Genomic DNA, 15,898 nt, shown 5'->3' on the forward strand with positions numbered 1-15,898 from the left:
TTTTTTTTTTTTTTTTTTTTTTTTTGTAAAAGGAGCTGCGTAATAGTTTCCTTTTTTGTTTTGGTAAATCTCTTTTTGTTTTTCCTTTTCGAAAAAGACATTTATTAGTACTTAACTAAATAGCAGCCGTGACCCGTGAGATTAAATATGCAAATTTATTACTTATTTATACTGATTGTTTTTCCTTAAATATGCAAGTTTTCCTTCTTCTTTTTTTTAGTTTTATTTATTTACTTATTATAAACAGAAAAATATTCAAAATTTGTTCCTTTCCTTTCCCTTGACAAAACTTCCATTTACAATCACGACCTACACATTTACAAAGCCATACAATTTGGTACTTAAAAAAAGAGTAACAATAGCTAGGGTAGTTTTTAGAGACAAAATTTGCGTTTTGGAGGTCTGGAGGCGAACGAACGAGTCCATGATTAAAATTTGAAATCACGGTTTGACCGATGAGATTGACAAGATGACGACAGAGTTAAATGGAGGGAGATTGAGTAAATAAAGAAGAGCTAGGCAAAATAGTTAATGGCGAGATAGGCAATTAACTAGATAGAATATTTTTTAATCCAACGGCTGCTATATACAAAAAAAGGACCATTAACTATTTGTCGCATTTTTGTATATTTTTTTTTACGATTCATATATGGTATAATTGTTAAAAACTCTTGATATATTATAGAATAGAAACTATTGTGGTCTTGAACTATATATATATATTTTTTTGTTCCGTTGCACAAAAGAAATTAAAACTTAAACAGTTGAGGATAAAATGTGTAACTCTCACACTGCGTAATGTAAAGCAGATCAAAAATAAAATGCAACTAAAAAATTTTGAAATAATATATATCTCCTAGGAGAGAGTAATCAGAATCTTGAAGAAGTAGAGGCGATTGACTTGTTGGCCTTGCGGAGTTCAGTGAAGCTGATGCGCAATTATTCACGACGCTGATGCGCAAGTATTTGCGAAGCTGCATCGATAACGGTTTTCTCGTCAGCAACTTGGGCGGCATTGTTCACATCCAAGTCAGCGATTAGGTTATCCAAGGTGGCAATTTTAGCTAGACATTCTTCCTTTGACGGCAGCTGTTGAAGCTCCGCTAAACACTGCATCTCTATTCTATCTAATTCACGATCCTGCCTATTCGAGGCCTCTTCAATGGAATCCAAAGCATCTTCCAGATTCTTCCATTGTTGAGCAACGGCTATTGTTTGATTGGCTTCCTTGGTATCCCTCTCTAGAGTTTCACGAATGGTTGCCATTTTGTCTCTTTCCAAAAGCAGCAAATTAAAGAGATTTGTGGTATCAATCAAAGCAAACTCAGAAAGAAAGAAAACAGTAGAGAAAATAATAATTCACTGATTGATTGCGGGTTCCTTGCTGATGGTACTCCTACCCGTATTTATACTGATTGATTAGTCGAGCAAAAAGGAAAAAACTGGAGAGCGGTGTAATTTTTTCCTTTTTTGTTTTGGTAAATCTCTTTTGTTTTTTCCTTTTCGAAAAAGAGTTTTAGTACTTTATTTATCAATTGACCGTCGGATCGAATTAAATTGCAGCCGTTGGATTAAGCCGACTTTATCTCTTTTATTAACAAGTTCAAAGATGCGAATTTTCCTTTTTTTAGGTTTCCTTATTTACTTAAAAACAGAAAATATTCAAATATGCAAAATTTATTATTACCCTTTCCTTTGTCAAAATTTCCATCTACAACACCAACCTACACATTTATAAAGTCATACAATTTGGTAGCTAAAAAAAAAGAGTAACAATAGCTAGCTAGGCAAGTTATATAAAACTTAATCATTCAATATAAACCGGTAAGAAAGCAAAAACTAGAGAAAATAAATAATAAATTAAATAACTAAATATACAACACGTTTGATCAAAAAAAATATTAACAACACAAATTAAATTAAACAAACCAAAAAAAATGTAACTTGTGAGAGGTGCAACAAATTTATGAGAACAATTAACAACACTAGAGAGTTCAAAAGGTCTCCTCCGAGTCCGATCCAATGTTGTTTTACTCGGTTCCTACTAGCCTATAAGACCTCGGGGGAGCTAGTCGTCTTAAGATCCATGAACTTGACAAGAAGTTCTCCTGGGATATCGATTTCAAGCTTATACCCTGCCATAAGTTCAAGCATCTGTCTCAATCTCCAGCCATCTTCGACGTCAACCTAGAGAAATACATATAATCAACAGAGATGATGATCTTGATTATTTCTCACTTAATTAGCACACATAACATAAACCAACAATGGCATAATATATATCAGACAACTAATTGAACAAGCTAAGTGTGCGTTATTACATATTAACTGAAGGTTTTTGTAGGTTTAGCCACTCTAGCTTAAACTCTCGTACTTAGTTTCTCATTACACAGATTACACACATTTATACTAGCTAATAATTGTCTCACATTAACCTAATAAACCAACTAGACCCATTAACAAATATGGGCCCTAATTACTTTTATGGTCCAATAGCCTTTCTACTTCTTTCTTCTTCTTCCTCTTACGACAAAACACTTCTTCTTCTTTTCTTCTTCCTCACTTATTATTCTTGCACTTGACTCTTTGTGAAGGATTAATCAATGATGAGATTCCAACACTCCCTCTCTCATCTTTTGATTAATCTCCGAAATTCCCAAATTCCAATTTAGGGATTTGATCCCTTTTGCTCCTTGATCTTTCCCGGTGTATTCTCTGTGCCATGGCCATATTCCTTTCACAGCCTCTGCAAAAAAAACTTAACAGTGAGTTCATTAGCTCCCTCATCATTTGGATTTTATCGACCGTTTGAGTTCAGGCGAGATCGTTGTGATTCCCATCTCAAACAGTTTTTGCTTCTTATTGGTCTTGACTGTAATCTGAGGTTTCTTATTCTTTTGCAGGTACTGCTGTATGTAATCCATATCTCCAATCTCATCTTTGACAAGTTCCAGGTTGCTCCAGGCATGTGAGTTCATTGACTTTTTCTCCCTCATGCTTTTGTTCTCTAGGAACTGATCTCCATCCTCTCTGTCTTTGCCTTCAATCCTTTTCTTCCTCATATCCTCTCAGTTTCTTCCGGAGTCCCTTTTTCTTGTTTTATTCCTATCTCCATAGTGTAAGCGAATGTCCAAAGCTGAGCCCAACAACAATACAAGATAAGGCCCATCCCAAGTCAAGCCCAATTACTCAACCACAGAAGAAGACAAATCCTTCTGTACCTGCAAAAGACGTTAGAGAAAAGATGGAGCTGCAACCACAAGGAAACAGATTCGCAGCTCTCCTAACCTTATGTGATGACTAGAGTTGTGACCAGCTGTCTCCTAAGGATAAGAATAGAAAAAACTCTAGAGAAGTCTAGATTGTTCTATAGCCTATATAAAGTCTATCAAGACTATTGTAAACATTATTGAGAAATAAGATCATTTTACCAAAGTATTCTTAACATCTTTCACATAGGTCTCTGATTCATATCAATATCAGCCAAAACTTCAAGCTCTCTTTTGTGCAGGTGCTTTTGTGTGAGATTTATGTCTTCGTTGTCCTTCTCTGAGATTTTCAGCTCATCCCACCATGGTAGTTTCCTCATCTCAATCTCCCTTGTGCACTTATTCTTCATGAATCAAGTATTCTCTTTGTTCGTCATTCTGACTTTCTCTGGAGTGAGATTCTTCTTAATTTTCCTCTGTTTTTCTCCCATCACAGTTGATTTTTGAACCTCAATTTTCTGCAGATGATGCTTTTGTGTGGAGTCCATGTATCCTATTTCTTTCTTGGCATTCTTGGCAAGGTGCAGCTCATCCCACCAAGAGAACTTTCTCACTTCTTTTTCTCTTTGATTTTGATGCATCTGCTTCTGTTTTGTTGTAGATTTTCCCTTGTTTACTGTCTTCCCAGTCCATGATTTGATTTCCTTTGTTCTCTTCTTCTGAGATTTTACTCTCTTCCTTACCTTCACCATGGTTTTGTTTTTCAACAGCGCTTTGATTTTCTTCTCCTTGAACTGGCATATGAAATGAGCTTTTCCTGGAATCAAAGACTTGAGACTCCCTCTTGCTGTAATCTCTTTTTCTCTCTGGTTTCAAAGGTAACTCCACCTCTCTTTCCTCAGTCTCTTGTTGCTTCTCTAAGAACCTTGTACTCACTGGTTTTGTTTCAACCGACTTGCGAGTCTTCTCTGTGTCTGCTTCCAATCTCTCATGGACTTTCTTTACGTCCATGTCAGCCGCATCTCCAACCAGCTTTTGTTCCCTCTCAGGTAAGCTACACTTTCTGTGTTTGACGTCTTCCTTTAACATCGCCTTGTGTATCTCAGTATTTTGAACCATTACCTCAGTATCCTTAACCAATTGTTCTCTGTTTCCACTTGGAGAACTCCTTTGGTCCTCAACTTCCATCATTACTTTGACCTTTATAATTCTCTGACTGGTGTCATCAAATCTTTGATAGAGACAATCAGTTTCTCTCTTGATAGTTGCTGCATTATTCTGTTCCTTGAGTCTAGCACCATCCTTCAACTGTGGTAAGTATTCCCTTTTCAGATTTGTGTCCTCTCTAGACACCACTTTTTGTTTTTCGACTCCCTCGTCCATGATTTCCATATCCTGAATTTCAGGTTCACCGAAGTTCTCAACAGAGTTGTGAGCCAACTCCTCAGATCCTTTTCTTGGTGTCTTGTCTTGTACACTCAACCATTGGAAGTTGAGATTTCCTTTCATGCCCACAACTAGGTTCTCCTTTAATGTTGCATCTTGGTAAGTTACTATTGACCTCTGTAGTCTTTGCTCTGTTGTAATTTACAGTCTGATCTTGTTCCCACCTCTCTTTAACATCATGATTCACTGCAAGCTCTTCTACTTCTCCAATCCCACAACTTTGTGACTGTTTTTCTCTGTTCACTTGTAGAACTGCAGATTTAACAATACCACATTCTTCTCCATGACTTTTAGGTCCTGTAACTCTTTTCACTTGCAATGTCTCTCCTTGCTTTTCTTTGTTTTCCATCCTTTGAAACTTGATAGAATAACATTCATCTGTCATGGGTGCTTCCGCTATTTTCTTCCCTTTTTCATTCGTGATTGTGCACCCCGATCCATTGAACAAAATCCCATAGCCATGGTCCATCAGTTTAGGAATACTTAGGTAGTTTTGCTTCAAAGTAGGAACCAAAAGAACATCTCTTATGATCATTTTTCCAGTCTCTGTCATCACAGTGACTGTTCCTTTGCCTTTTGTTTGAACCAACTTTCATCTCTGACCATATGACTGGTAGCTCCACTATCAACCACCCATGCATCCTCATCAATTACATCTTGATCATGTGTAACAGTGAATAACCCTTCAAGTTGATTGTCTTGTTCCTGCTCATGTCTTTTTGCAGGTGCCTGAACTTGAGTTTCTGCTTGTTCTTGCATTCGAGTTTGATTGTGCTTGACTGTGAATGTTTCTTGCGTTTTTGTAGTTGTCTTTTGAACATTTTTAAAACTTTGTTGTAGTACATCCCATGCATCCTTGGCAGCTTCAGTGTCAGACAAGTGGCTATTATAAATCTATTCAGAGACAGCACTACACAACAACTGTAAGGCTACCTGATCTTTTGTCTTTAACTCCTTCCAATCTGTCATCATTTTCTTCTCATCTTGGGGTTTAGGGATTCCTTCAGTTACAATTTTCCACAATCCTCTAGACTTAAAGTAACACTCTAGTCTTTATTACCCATAGATTGTAATTGTTCCCATCAAACATTGAAATCACTTGTCTGTTATGCATTTCTACTTCACTACAGTTTATGAAAAACGATAAACGCAACCTATATATATATATATATATGAGGAGAGTTGTTAAGGTCAGAGTGAGTGAGTGTGTGTAGTAGTAGAAACTACTATAAAGTACGAATGTATGTGATGCAAGTATGAATGATTAAGAGAGTTAAGAAAAAAGATTATATGCTTGTATGAAGAGAGAAACAAACAAACCTCAACGGCCTCATATATATGCTGCTCAGAGATGAGCATCTTCTGGTAACATGTCAATCTCTTACCTCTTTCTCCTACCTAATTCCTTCTGATTTAAGAGCAAACTTTAACCGCAAGATACTGACATATATAGTCTTATGTCTTTCAACAGTGTACTCCACCTTAAAACATGCATGCATCTCTTTCAACTTAGTTTCAGAAATCTTCAAGAAGGATTACAGCCTTGAAATCACCTCTGCTTGACCAGTTACTTCAATCTCAAGGTCTTATATGATTCTCTGCCAAGTTCTCTTTGGAACTTTCATACATGTTAGCTCCACCTAAACCATAACTCCTTCTTGTTGCAGAAGGAGTTGTCTTTTGTAATAATTTTGGCATTTTTGAAATTTCGATGCTATTGTGGCATTTTTTTTTTTGTATAATTTTTGTGTACGATTCATGGTGTAATTGTTCAAAAATTCTTGTTATATTATTATATAGAATAGAAACTATTGTGGTATTGAGCTTTTTTAAAAAAAAGAAAAAAAAAAAGAAAAAAATAAAAATAAAACAGAGCAAAGAAAGAAAAAAAGAAAAAACAAGATGCGACTAATAAAAATTGAAATCATAATATATATATCTCCTTGGAGTAATCAGAATCTTGAACCTGTTGACTTGTTGTTGACTTGCAGTGGCGATTGACTTGTTGGCCTGGCAATGACGTCGGCACTGATTTTCCTTTGTAGTTGTGTTAATTCACGCCTCTCGTTATCCAGTTCAGCTTTAATCTGGGTCACGTCAAGTTTTCTTCTGTCATAGGTTTCTTTAACCTCCCTTTGCGTGGCCTCTTCCTCGAGAATTTTATCATCTATCCATCTTACATTATTATTAATAATGTCGAGTCTTTCTTGTTGCCTGTCCAGTATTCGGTTTGTAGATGCTACCTGTTCCTTTATCGATTCCGACTCAATCTTTTGTTCTTCCACCTGCTTCTTTAAATCTTTGCTATCAAGTTCATCTTTCTCTACCTGTTTCCAAGCGGTCCATAATAGCTGCCAACCGTCCTCCAGTTTTTTAGCGAGAGTTTCTCTGTTTTCCTGAAGTTTTGCAATCTCCGTCTGCAAGTTCTTAATTTCTTGTATGGTTAGATACTTCGTTTCCAGCTCTTTCCTTCTCTGTTCTTGTTGTGTTGCCTTCGTATGTAAAGCCGTACCTCTCTCCGTACCTCTCTCGACCAAGGCATCTTTAACTGTGTTAAACTCATGTTGAAGATTGACTAGTACTTCTGTACTAGATATGGTCTGCATTGCTTGCGCATCAGCCTCCTCAATACTTTGAGTTATCGTCTGGTTTCTCAAAACGGAGAGAACTTCGTCATCTGCCATTGCAACGAACAATTGAAAAAAAAAAGTAGAGAGAACACAAAAGACAAAAATTATATATCGAATGAGGTTGAAACAATGCAAGCTCCAAAATAGGCTATATTATTATTTATAGGGTTAGAAATCTAACATATATGCAAATTTTCCTTTTCTTTTTTTTTGTTTTTCCTTTTTTTTTTTTGGATCCTTATTTACGCAATTTTTCCTTTTTTTTTTTTTTTTTTTTTTTTTTTTTTTTTTTTTTAAAGCGTTTCTTATTTACTTAAAAAACTGAAAATATTCAAATATGCAAAATTTGTTCTCTTGAAAAAATTTCCATTTACAACAACGACATACACATTTGTAAAGTAACAATAGCGTATGTTTTTAGAGACAAAATTTGCCTTGCTGTTTTGGAGGTCTGGAGGCGAATGAGGCCTACGGTTTCACCGATGAGATTTCACAAGACAAACTAAATTCACCCTCTACATTAAGTTTCTGGAGGCGTACCTGAATGACAAGTTATATAAACTTCTCACAATTAAACAAGCCCAAAAATGTAACTTGCGAGAGGTGAAACAAATTTATGAGAACAACAACATTATAGAGTTCACAAGGTCTCCTCCGATCCAATGTTGTTTTACTAGCCTAGACCTCGGAGAGTCGTCTTAAGATCCATGAACTTGACAAGAAGTTCTCCTGGAATATCGATTTCGAGCTTATACTCTGCCATAAGTTCAAGCATCTGTCTCAATCTCCAGCCATCTTCGACGTCAACCTAGAGAAATATATATAATCAACAGAGATGATGATCTTGATTATTTCTCACTTAATTAGCACACATAACATAAACCAACAATGACATAATATATATCAGACAACTAATTGAACAAGCTAAGTGTGCGTTATTACATATTTACCTTGGATTGGGTTCTTAAATTGGTGATCTCTTTCTCCAAGAGATGTAAAGGAGAGAAGCTTTTAAGCTTAAAGAAACATATAAGCCGGACTGCGGGAATATACATGCCTATCTTGATAAGCTTCTCAACATACTCTGCATATAATAAGATAAACACATAAAGGCCATGCATAACCTTCTTCTCAATACTGTGAGTGTGATGGATACAAATTAAAGTAGTAATCAATCACCTGGGACAAAATGGTTGAGGCCAAGCGATTGAATTAGTGTTGGAGCCTGCTTGTAATGTGCAATACGGGAGGCAAGCTGAGCAGTCTCTTCTTGATTGATGATTGATGAATTGATCTGCGACCTATACACCCCAATGAAGTGCAGAAAATCCAACACCTCGTTAGATAAAGTTATCGGACGTCTACTTGATATCTTCTCTTTCCATACAACTGCTAGCTCTTGGACCTTCATGATGTCACTGGACTCAGGCTTAACCACATGCGTTTTCTTTTTAATATCTGCATGCATAAATCCCTCGTGTTGCTTAAGCGTGTACTCATCTATACGCTTTTCCAATTCATCCATCCTTTTCTGGAGCTGAGCCGGAGCGCAATCCTCCTCTGCCTTGTGCTTCATCCTCTTGTCTCTTTTCGTCCTCTCACTCTCAGCAGCATCAAATCCATCAACCTCAGAAACATTCTTGACGAGTTCCTCCTCAACACTTCCTCTCTGCCTTTTGGTTGAACTACTAGGTTCATCACCTTTGTTGCACGCAACGTAAGATTTCTGGCAAACGGTACAGCGCATAACTCTGTTCATACATTCTCTCGAGTATGTATGTCCATGGCCACAGTTCACGCAACGCGTCAATAACTTGTGTACAATTTCACCAGCCCTCATTTTCTCCCTCGCAGCCTCTTCTCTGTTAAATACCATTGTTGCTCGCTCTTATCAGGATCTCCCCCTCCCGGATCAGCTAATTAAGTCTCCAGAAAACAAACAAATAAGCCAAAGGAACCGATCGGAAGCTTTGCAAAGTGTACTCGGCTACCCGAGATTCTCGGTTCTGTTAGGGTGAACCGAACGGTTAGCCGATATCTTCTTCTACTTCGTTTTTGGTCCGAACTTCAACTCCTCCGCCGCCGGCAAGCTTTCGCAGGTTAGGGTTTTCTAGTCGGTGCAAAGGTTTTCTCGTTTATTTCTCCTTTTCACCGTCACCGCTGGATTAACCCGACGTATCTGCTGATAATAAAGTTGGCTAGATGGGCTTATTAACGAGACATATGCTTGTACATTTGATCAATACATTAAAAAGTCCCGTTTTCCGTTTTATATTTTTGAGATCTCAATTAAAAAAAATTTACATTAAAAAGGAAAAAAATGATTTTTTACTACGCCTTGCACTGTTTCTTACCAAAAGGCCAATGTGTCTCAAAACAACAAAAAACAGCAAAGAGTTTTTTTTAGTTACATCAGGTCCGAAGAATCTATCTTCCTTGAAAGTATAAAGCCGACCTGGAATCTAAAGCCGACGAACTCCTGCTAAATGCAGAATCAAGCCTTGACCCGAATCACGAAAGAGCCTGTGAAAAGCACATGAGAGAAGGTTACTTACCAATCCCTAGCAACTTATAACCAACTTATCTATCTTTCTTCCTCTCCGATGCGTGATTTTGAAAATATAGAAGAAAGTGAAATAATAAGATTATTTGAAAAACGATAAACGCAACCTTTATAGTATATACTACTTACATGTGGGAAGGCTTGATATGTCTGCAGAGACAGCACAAGGTATCCCCAAGTTGGAGAGGACACCTCTTATGATCCCGCATGGGAAATACAGGTACATGCTCACCGCTTGTGCTGCTTTGCTTTCCCCTGGAGTCGACGGATCTTCGGTTTCTTTCTCAGATGAAGGGTCAATTGAGACACGAGACAACCACCGGAACTTGTTGTCTTGCAATACAAAAGTACCCTGAAGAAACAAACACTTGTGAGAAACACACACACAAGAACATTGGTGAGAAATTCCATTTATTTCAAGGAAATATTACCCGGTGATTTGTCTTTAAATTATCTATCTGCTTCTTGAAGACCTCAGACCAGAAGTCTTTGCAGATAAACTTGATTGCCTCTAAATGGTCACTGAACCTTGGTCTTTCCATAGTGTACCTAACGACATTAAAAAGGATGGTGTTATGCACAATACAATAATATGCAATATCTCCCACCATACAACATTGCAACAAAAGTTTTCTCACCAAAAACATTGCATTAGAGCAATGAGAAACTAAACTGAGTCTACCATTTCAATTCAGTAAAACATGCACTCCGAATTCATGACAGATGATCTCAGATTCAAATTGCTGAGCAATGGCAATACTCAGAGCCAACCATTGATCAGTAAAACACCTAAAATCCAAGACAAACCAGTTGAAGTTCCAAATTTTCTTAATAATTCCTAGGTCACAGAACACCAGAAACCGCTATATATACCAAATTCATCTCAAACAAATTTCACAGTTGCTCAAAACTAAAACTCAGATCACATTGGCTAATTAGACTCGAGATATATGACAAATCCAACAATATCAAAGAATCAACGCTAATGATATAAAACTTCGCCATCATCCCTCAGATCTACAGCTAATACGAACATTCCATACACCTCCCGAGAAAAAATCTCATCGATAGATGAAGAATCAGATCGAAAGAAGAAAACAAACCTCTCGGAGAGCTGGTGGCCGACCTGATAACCAATGGCTTCGATCCTCCTCGCGGCGAGTTCCGGCTTGTTAGCGTAGAATCTACCACTGAACATAGCCACCATCTCCATCAACATAGTGTCTACACAGCTCTCCGCTACTTCTCTCCCCATTCTCTCAAGACTCTTTCTCTCTCTATCTCTCTCGACGACACGACGACCGGTTTCGGAATTGGGATGATGATACGATACGATACGAAAGCTCCCCCCGATCTATTGACTTGTACAATATCACATGTAAGTCCTTAACAGTTTCTGTTGTTTCCGATCTTGTGACTTAAGTTTTAAAAGTGTCATAAATAACCCTGAATCTCTCATTTTAAACCGAGATCATCTTGGTTCCTTTTTTCGTTCTCATACCCGGTTACACAATTATTCATGGTCATTCGAATTTAAATTCATTTGATTTTATTTATAATATGGTTATAAATATCGAGACCAAGTAGATACATGATCAAAACAAATAAAGTTATGGGGGGTGATGACTGAGATAGGACTTTTAACTAGGAGCGTTACTTAAAAATAAAGTGTAAAATTTCGGACTATGATTAGAACATCCATTCCCCACAATTGATTCCAAAACATCGATGGCGTACTTAACATTTCTTTCCATTTCTCTACTTAGTTTTCATTTCTTTCATAAAAACACTCTCACGTTTCTTAAAAAAAGAAACGAGATAAAACAAGATCATAATCCTACGGAATATGTGAGAATGGGATTGGTAAATATGAGAACTCATAGAAAGATATTAGTGTCTCAAATTAAAATTTTGATTTTTTTTTTTCACATTTATTTCTTACTTTTTGTTTATATATTGCTTATGTTTTGCTTATCTTCTTCTTAATAATTTTGTTTTTAAACTTAATTCATATCTTAATAATTATAATGTATTGACAGAGTTGTAATCAAATATAACCTATCTATAAATTAAATTCATTAAAAAAAATCATTTTAAATCTGTTCTATTATTTTAACTAGTCAAAGATACAACAAATTAATTTTTATAACAGATGATTTTATATACAAAAAGATACACTTTAGGGCTCTACCTCAAATTATCTATACTAGTATTTTTGCTCAAAAAAATGTTTTTGGAAACATTTACCATTGAATGCTGTTAAATTCTTATATTCATATCCAAACAAATTTAGTTAACTCTCTATCCTATCCTTATAACCAAAAAAAAATATATATATATTTTAAATATCTATATATATATATATAATGTTTTACAACTAATATAGATATTTATAAGATTTATTCTATATTAAAAACATTATTCTCCTATCATCTCTTTTTTTAATTTGTATATAATTGGTATATTGCGGATTATATACTAAATCACTAAAATCAACGAAAGAGTATATTAGCAACAGCAGGGTTGAATGGGGGATAGACTTCCCCGGCAGCATCCATGACCTTGATAATCTGTCATAGCAGATAGCTTCGCGTCCCTTGCAGCTTGCTTCTCGTTTACCTCAGCTAGGTCCCTGGTGAGAGCTCCTAGAATCTCCTTGTCTTCGCAAACCTCAGCCTTGAGTTCGAGATGCTCAGCCTTGAGTTCGCGATGCTCAGCCTCGTTCTTCAATGCCTCCTTCCTTGAATATAGATAGGCAGTCCCAGTAACAGTAAGAGATGCAACTGCCACGGCTAAATTTTTTTTGGCTTGAACAGCACCGTACACCTTGTTGGGCATGCCTAAAACCGGAGCCACACAGTTGTGTGCTCTGGTGACGGCATTTGCAACCGCGGGATGAATGGAGGATAGAATCGGACCCGCTGCAGCTTTGACGCATCCCTTTTTCAGGAGATCAAGGGGAGCATTAGGTATTTCCGAAAAGCTTATCTGATCTTTACCTTCGTCTCCTTCTCCTTTTATGTTTCAGAACAATGATGTGCAGAAATTAGTTCTTTGCTTTGAAGAAAGATACAATGATGTGTAGAAATTAGTTTTTTTGCTTTGAAGAAAGATGATGTGTAACTAGCTAGCTCAGGGTATATAAAAGCAGAGAGAACTTGTAGTACAAGTTCATGCAAAAACCAGTTTTACCATAATGGTAAAAGTGGATAACAGCACAAAGTCTAATGAGGAATTACACGTGAAGATTGAAGAAGTTGTGTAGTTTATGTAAAAAAGAAATTCCTAATGTAGATATCATCTACAATGACAAAATCTAAACAAGAGACCTTCGATAGAATACTAATGTTGTGTAACATAACAACAGAAAAGACTAATATGAGGAATTTATGGGAAGTTAGAAGTAGCTCTTGGAAAGGTTCGAAGCATACGGGGCGGATCTAGAAATTTTGTTTGTATGGGGCACATATTATCAGTTTTTAGTTTATCTAATATACATATAATTTAAAGTTCTGTGTTTGAGTTTGGTTTTTGTTATATATCTTACTAGATATTCACCCGCGGTACACCGCGAGACTATATTTATTAATAAAAAACAGTTCATGTAATTTGTTTTATAGATTAACTATATACATAACTAAAGTTTTACTTTTTAAATGTACAACCTTACAAATATATATCTATTAGGTAGTGTAAAAATTGTTTTGTTTGAAGTTTATTGTTTTTATTATAGGAACTATATCATATAATTGTTTTTTACTTTTTAAATGTACAACCTTACAAATATATATCTACTACATAGTCGTGTAAAGTTTGTTTTTTTTATTATAGGTACAATGTCATATAATTCATTAAGTAGTGATTTATTAAAGGAAAAACTGTTTGTTTCTTTTTATTTTTCAATTTAAAGATAGTAGTATTGTTATTATATTGTAATATTCTAATATATATGTATACTATAATTTCTGTATTGCAGTTTTGTATGATTTTTTTTTAACATCTCTGATTCGATCATTCATCATAATAATAATAAAAAAACCATCGAACACCGCACCTTAACATGATGCATGGGGCAATTCTCTACCAAATAAGTTGCGAGAACTAACACAACTGCTATACATTAGATTATTTTTAACAGTCAGTGTGGAGCACGTGCCACACCCAACACTACGTAAATCCGCCCCATAGTAATATCAGGATACACTAGGTTTCTAAAAGACTATGAACAAAAGGAGAAAAGGAAATTAGGAATACCGTTGAAACAAGAAGGAGCTGGAAAACATGAGAAGGAGCTTCAAGGTAGTCAGGTCACGAAACCTTCACCTGACAAAGAAGTCCAGCGAGCTAAAGTTCAGAAATCTTCTGAAACCAAACCAGGTATGAGTAATGAACATGAAAAGACATGGAGATTACCTGGTTGGTCTGAAACTGTGTTCATAAAACTAGTTGAGGAGGTTGAAGATTGTGCTTATGTTATAGCAGAGGATTGCCTACAAAGAAGAGAACTGGGCCAGGTGAATGTATTAAAGTGAAACAGAAGAGTCAGGAGAAGAGACGGATTGAAGAGAAGGTTAGAAAGAAGAACAAGAGGGAGAACTGGGAATTGTCAAGAGAGAGACTGATGACTTGGATCACTTGCAAAAGTATCTGCATAACAAGAAAAAGCTCCAGTCGTCAGTCTCCTCCTTTTGTATGCCTTAGTCATTAGTGTTGATGTATGAAATCGACAATATAAATAATAAAAATATTAGAGGGATAAATCGGAACTGGTCCTTTTATTAGCGTAGAATCGAAGGTGAGAGTTTACGGAAAATACAATCAAAGATCTAAGCGCAGTTAATACGATAATAATTGCTCTTTTCTCTCTGATTGCCAAGATTTCGGATCCAAAGTTCTGACAATGACATCTGGTATTTATAGTGGGCCATTGACCTAGGGTCCCCTCTGTCTCTTCCGCAAATGACGATTTTGCCCCTACGACCAAATGGGCCAGATCCATGACTTTAGGCCCCAAATTTCTTGAGAATCTTCTGTTTGGGCCTCCTAGAATGTTGGGGGTGAAGCCCATATCCAACAATGGTCCCCCCTTAGTCCGATGAGCGATGGCTTGCTTGAGCTCGTCGGTTCGATTATGCGTCTCTTGGTCATCTTGCGAAAGGAACAAAAGATTTTAGGAGCTTGGCATGTACTTGTAGAATTCGAAACCATCTGGAAGGTTCTGGGATGAATAGTGTGTTGCACACATTTTTTGAGATATTCGGAAAGTTCCGGGATGAGTAGTGCATTGCGCACGTTATTCCTAGGAGTGGTGGATTTTGAACGAGAGTTTTGAGGGTTCTATGCGTAGCCATGTTCGTCGATCGGATCTCGTGGCTCCACGGTCAGGTGTGAAGATGGTTGAAGGTACAAACGTCTCGTCGTGATGATGGTTGTTGCGCGATGGCTTGTTGATTTGGAGAGTTGTGAAATATTCAAGGCTTTGGCGCGATGGAGTGGCTTGGAACGAGGCATGGAGCTTGATACTGGACATGTAGCGACTTGATACGCGGCGTGAAGCGACTTGATACGCGGCGTGAAGCGACTTAATACGAGGCACAGAGCTGTTTGATATGAGACGCAGAGCTGCTCGATATGAGGTGTGGAGTGGCTTGGTACCTATTGGCGCGTCGGCTCATTCTAAGGCATGCTGGCCTTGGGGCGATGATCTAAGAGTCGCGCAGTTCTTCGAGTGACGATGCGTGTGTGTATTGACGCTAGGGCGTGTTCTGTCCAAATTTTATTGGCGCGCTAGTCATGGCGAGGAGATCGTAGAAGCGCGTTCGACACAGTGGCGCGTAAGAGCCTGAAGGTTACGCACTAGTCGTGGAAGTCCGCGATTTGAGTGGTTGTTGCGAGTATGTTATTGTGGCGTCGAGTCGTGCGTAGGAAACGACGAGATGACGTAGTTTGACGTGGCTAGGAGCATACAAGGAAGTCGTGGCGTGAAGATGATCTCCGTAGTTGCGCGTAGACGTGTTCCAGCGAGCAAGGCTTTGTGTTTTTTTTTTGTT

The 15,898-nt window shown here is 37.2% G+C and overlaps 2 protein-coding genes across 2 annotated transcripts; both read right to left on the reverse strand.

Moving 5' to 3' along the window:
- On the reverse strand, positions 7,828–9,482 carry LOC104764136. Its single transcript, XM_010487592.2, has 3 exons — positions 8,465–9,482; positions 8,236–8,369; positions 7,828–8,093 (listed from the first exon to the last, which is right to left on the reverse strand). The coding sequence occupies exons 1-3, from the start codon at positions 9,159–9,161 to the stop codon at positions 7,959–7,961; spliced, it is 966 nt and encodes a 321-aa protein (XP_010485894.1). The 5' UTR covers positions 9,162–9,482; the 3' UTR covers positions 7,828–7,958.
- LOC104764137 (trafficking protein particle complex subunit 6B) lies at positions 9,575–11,195 on the reverse strand. Its single transcript, XM_010487593.2, has 4 exons — positions 10,952–11,195; positions 10,280–10,397; positions 9,978–10,200; positions 9,575–9,808 (listed from the first exon to the last, which is right to left on the reverse strand). Exons 1-4 carry the CDS (start codon positions 11,101–11,103, stop codon positions 9,780–9,782), a joined length of 522 nt encoding a protein of 173 aa, XP_010485895.1. The 5' UTR covers positions 11,104–11,195; the 3' UTR covers positions 9,575–9,779.

This window comes from Camelina sativa, chromosome 19 (assembly GCF_000633955.1).
Source record: "Camelina sativa cultivar DH55 chromosome 19, Cs, whole genome shotgun sequence".
Lineage (NCBI taxonomy): Eukaryota > Viridiplantae > Streptophyta > Magnoliopsida > Brassicales > Brassicaceae > Camelina > Camelina sativa.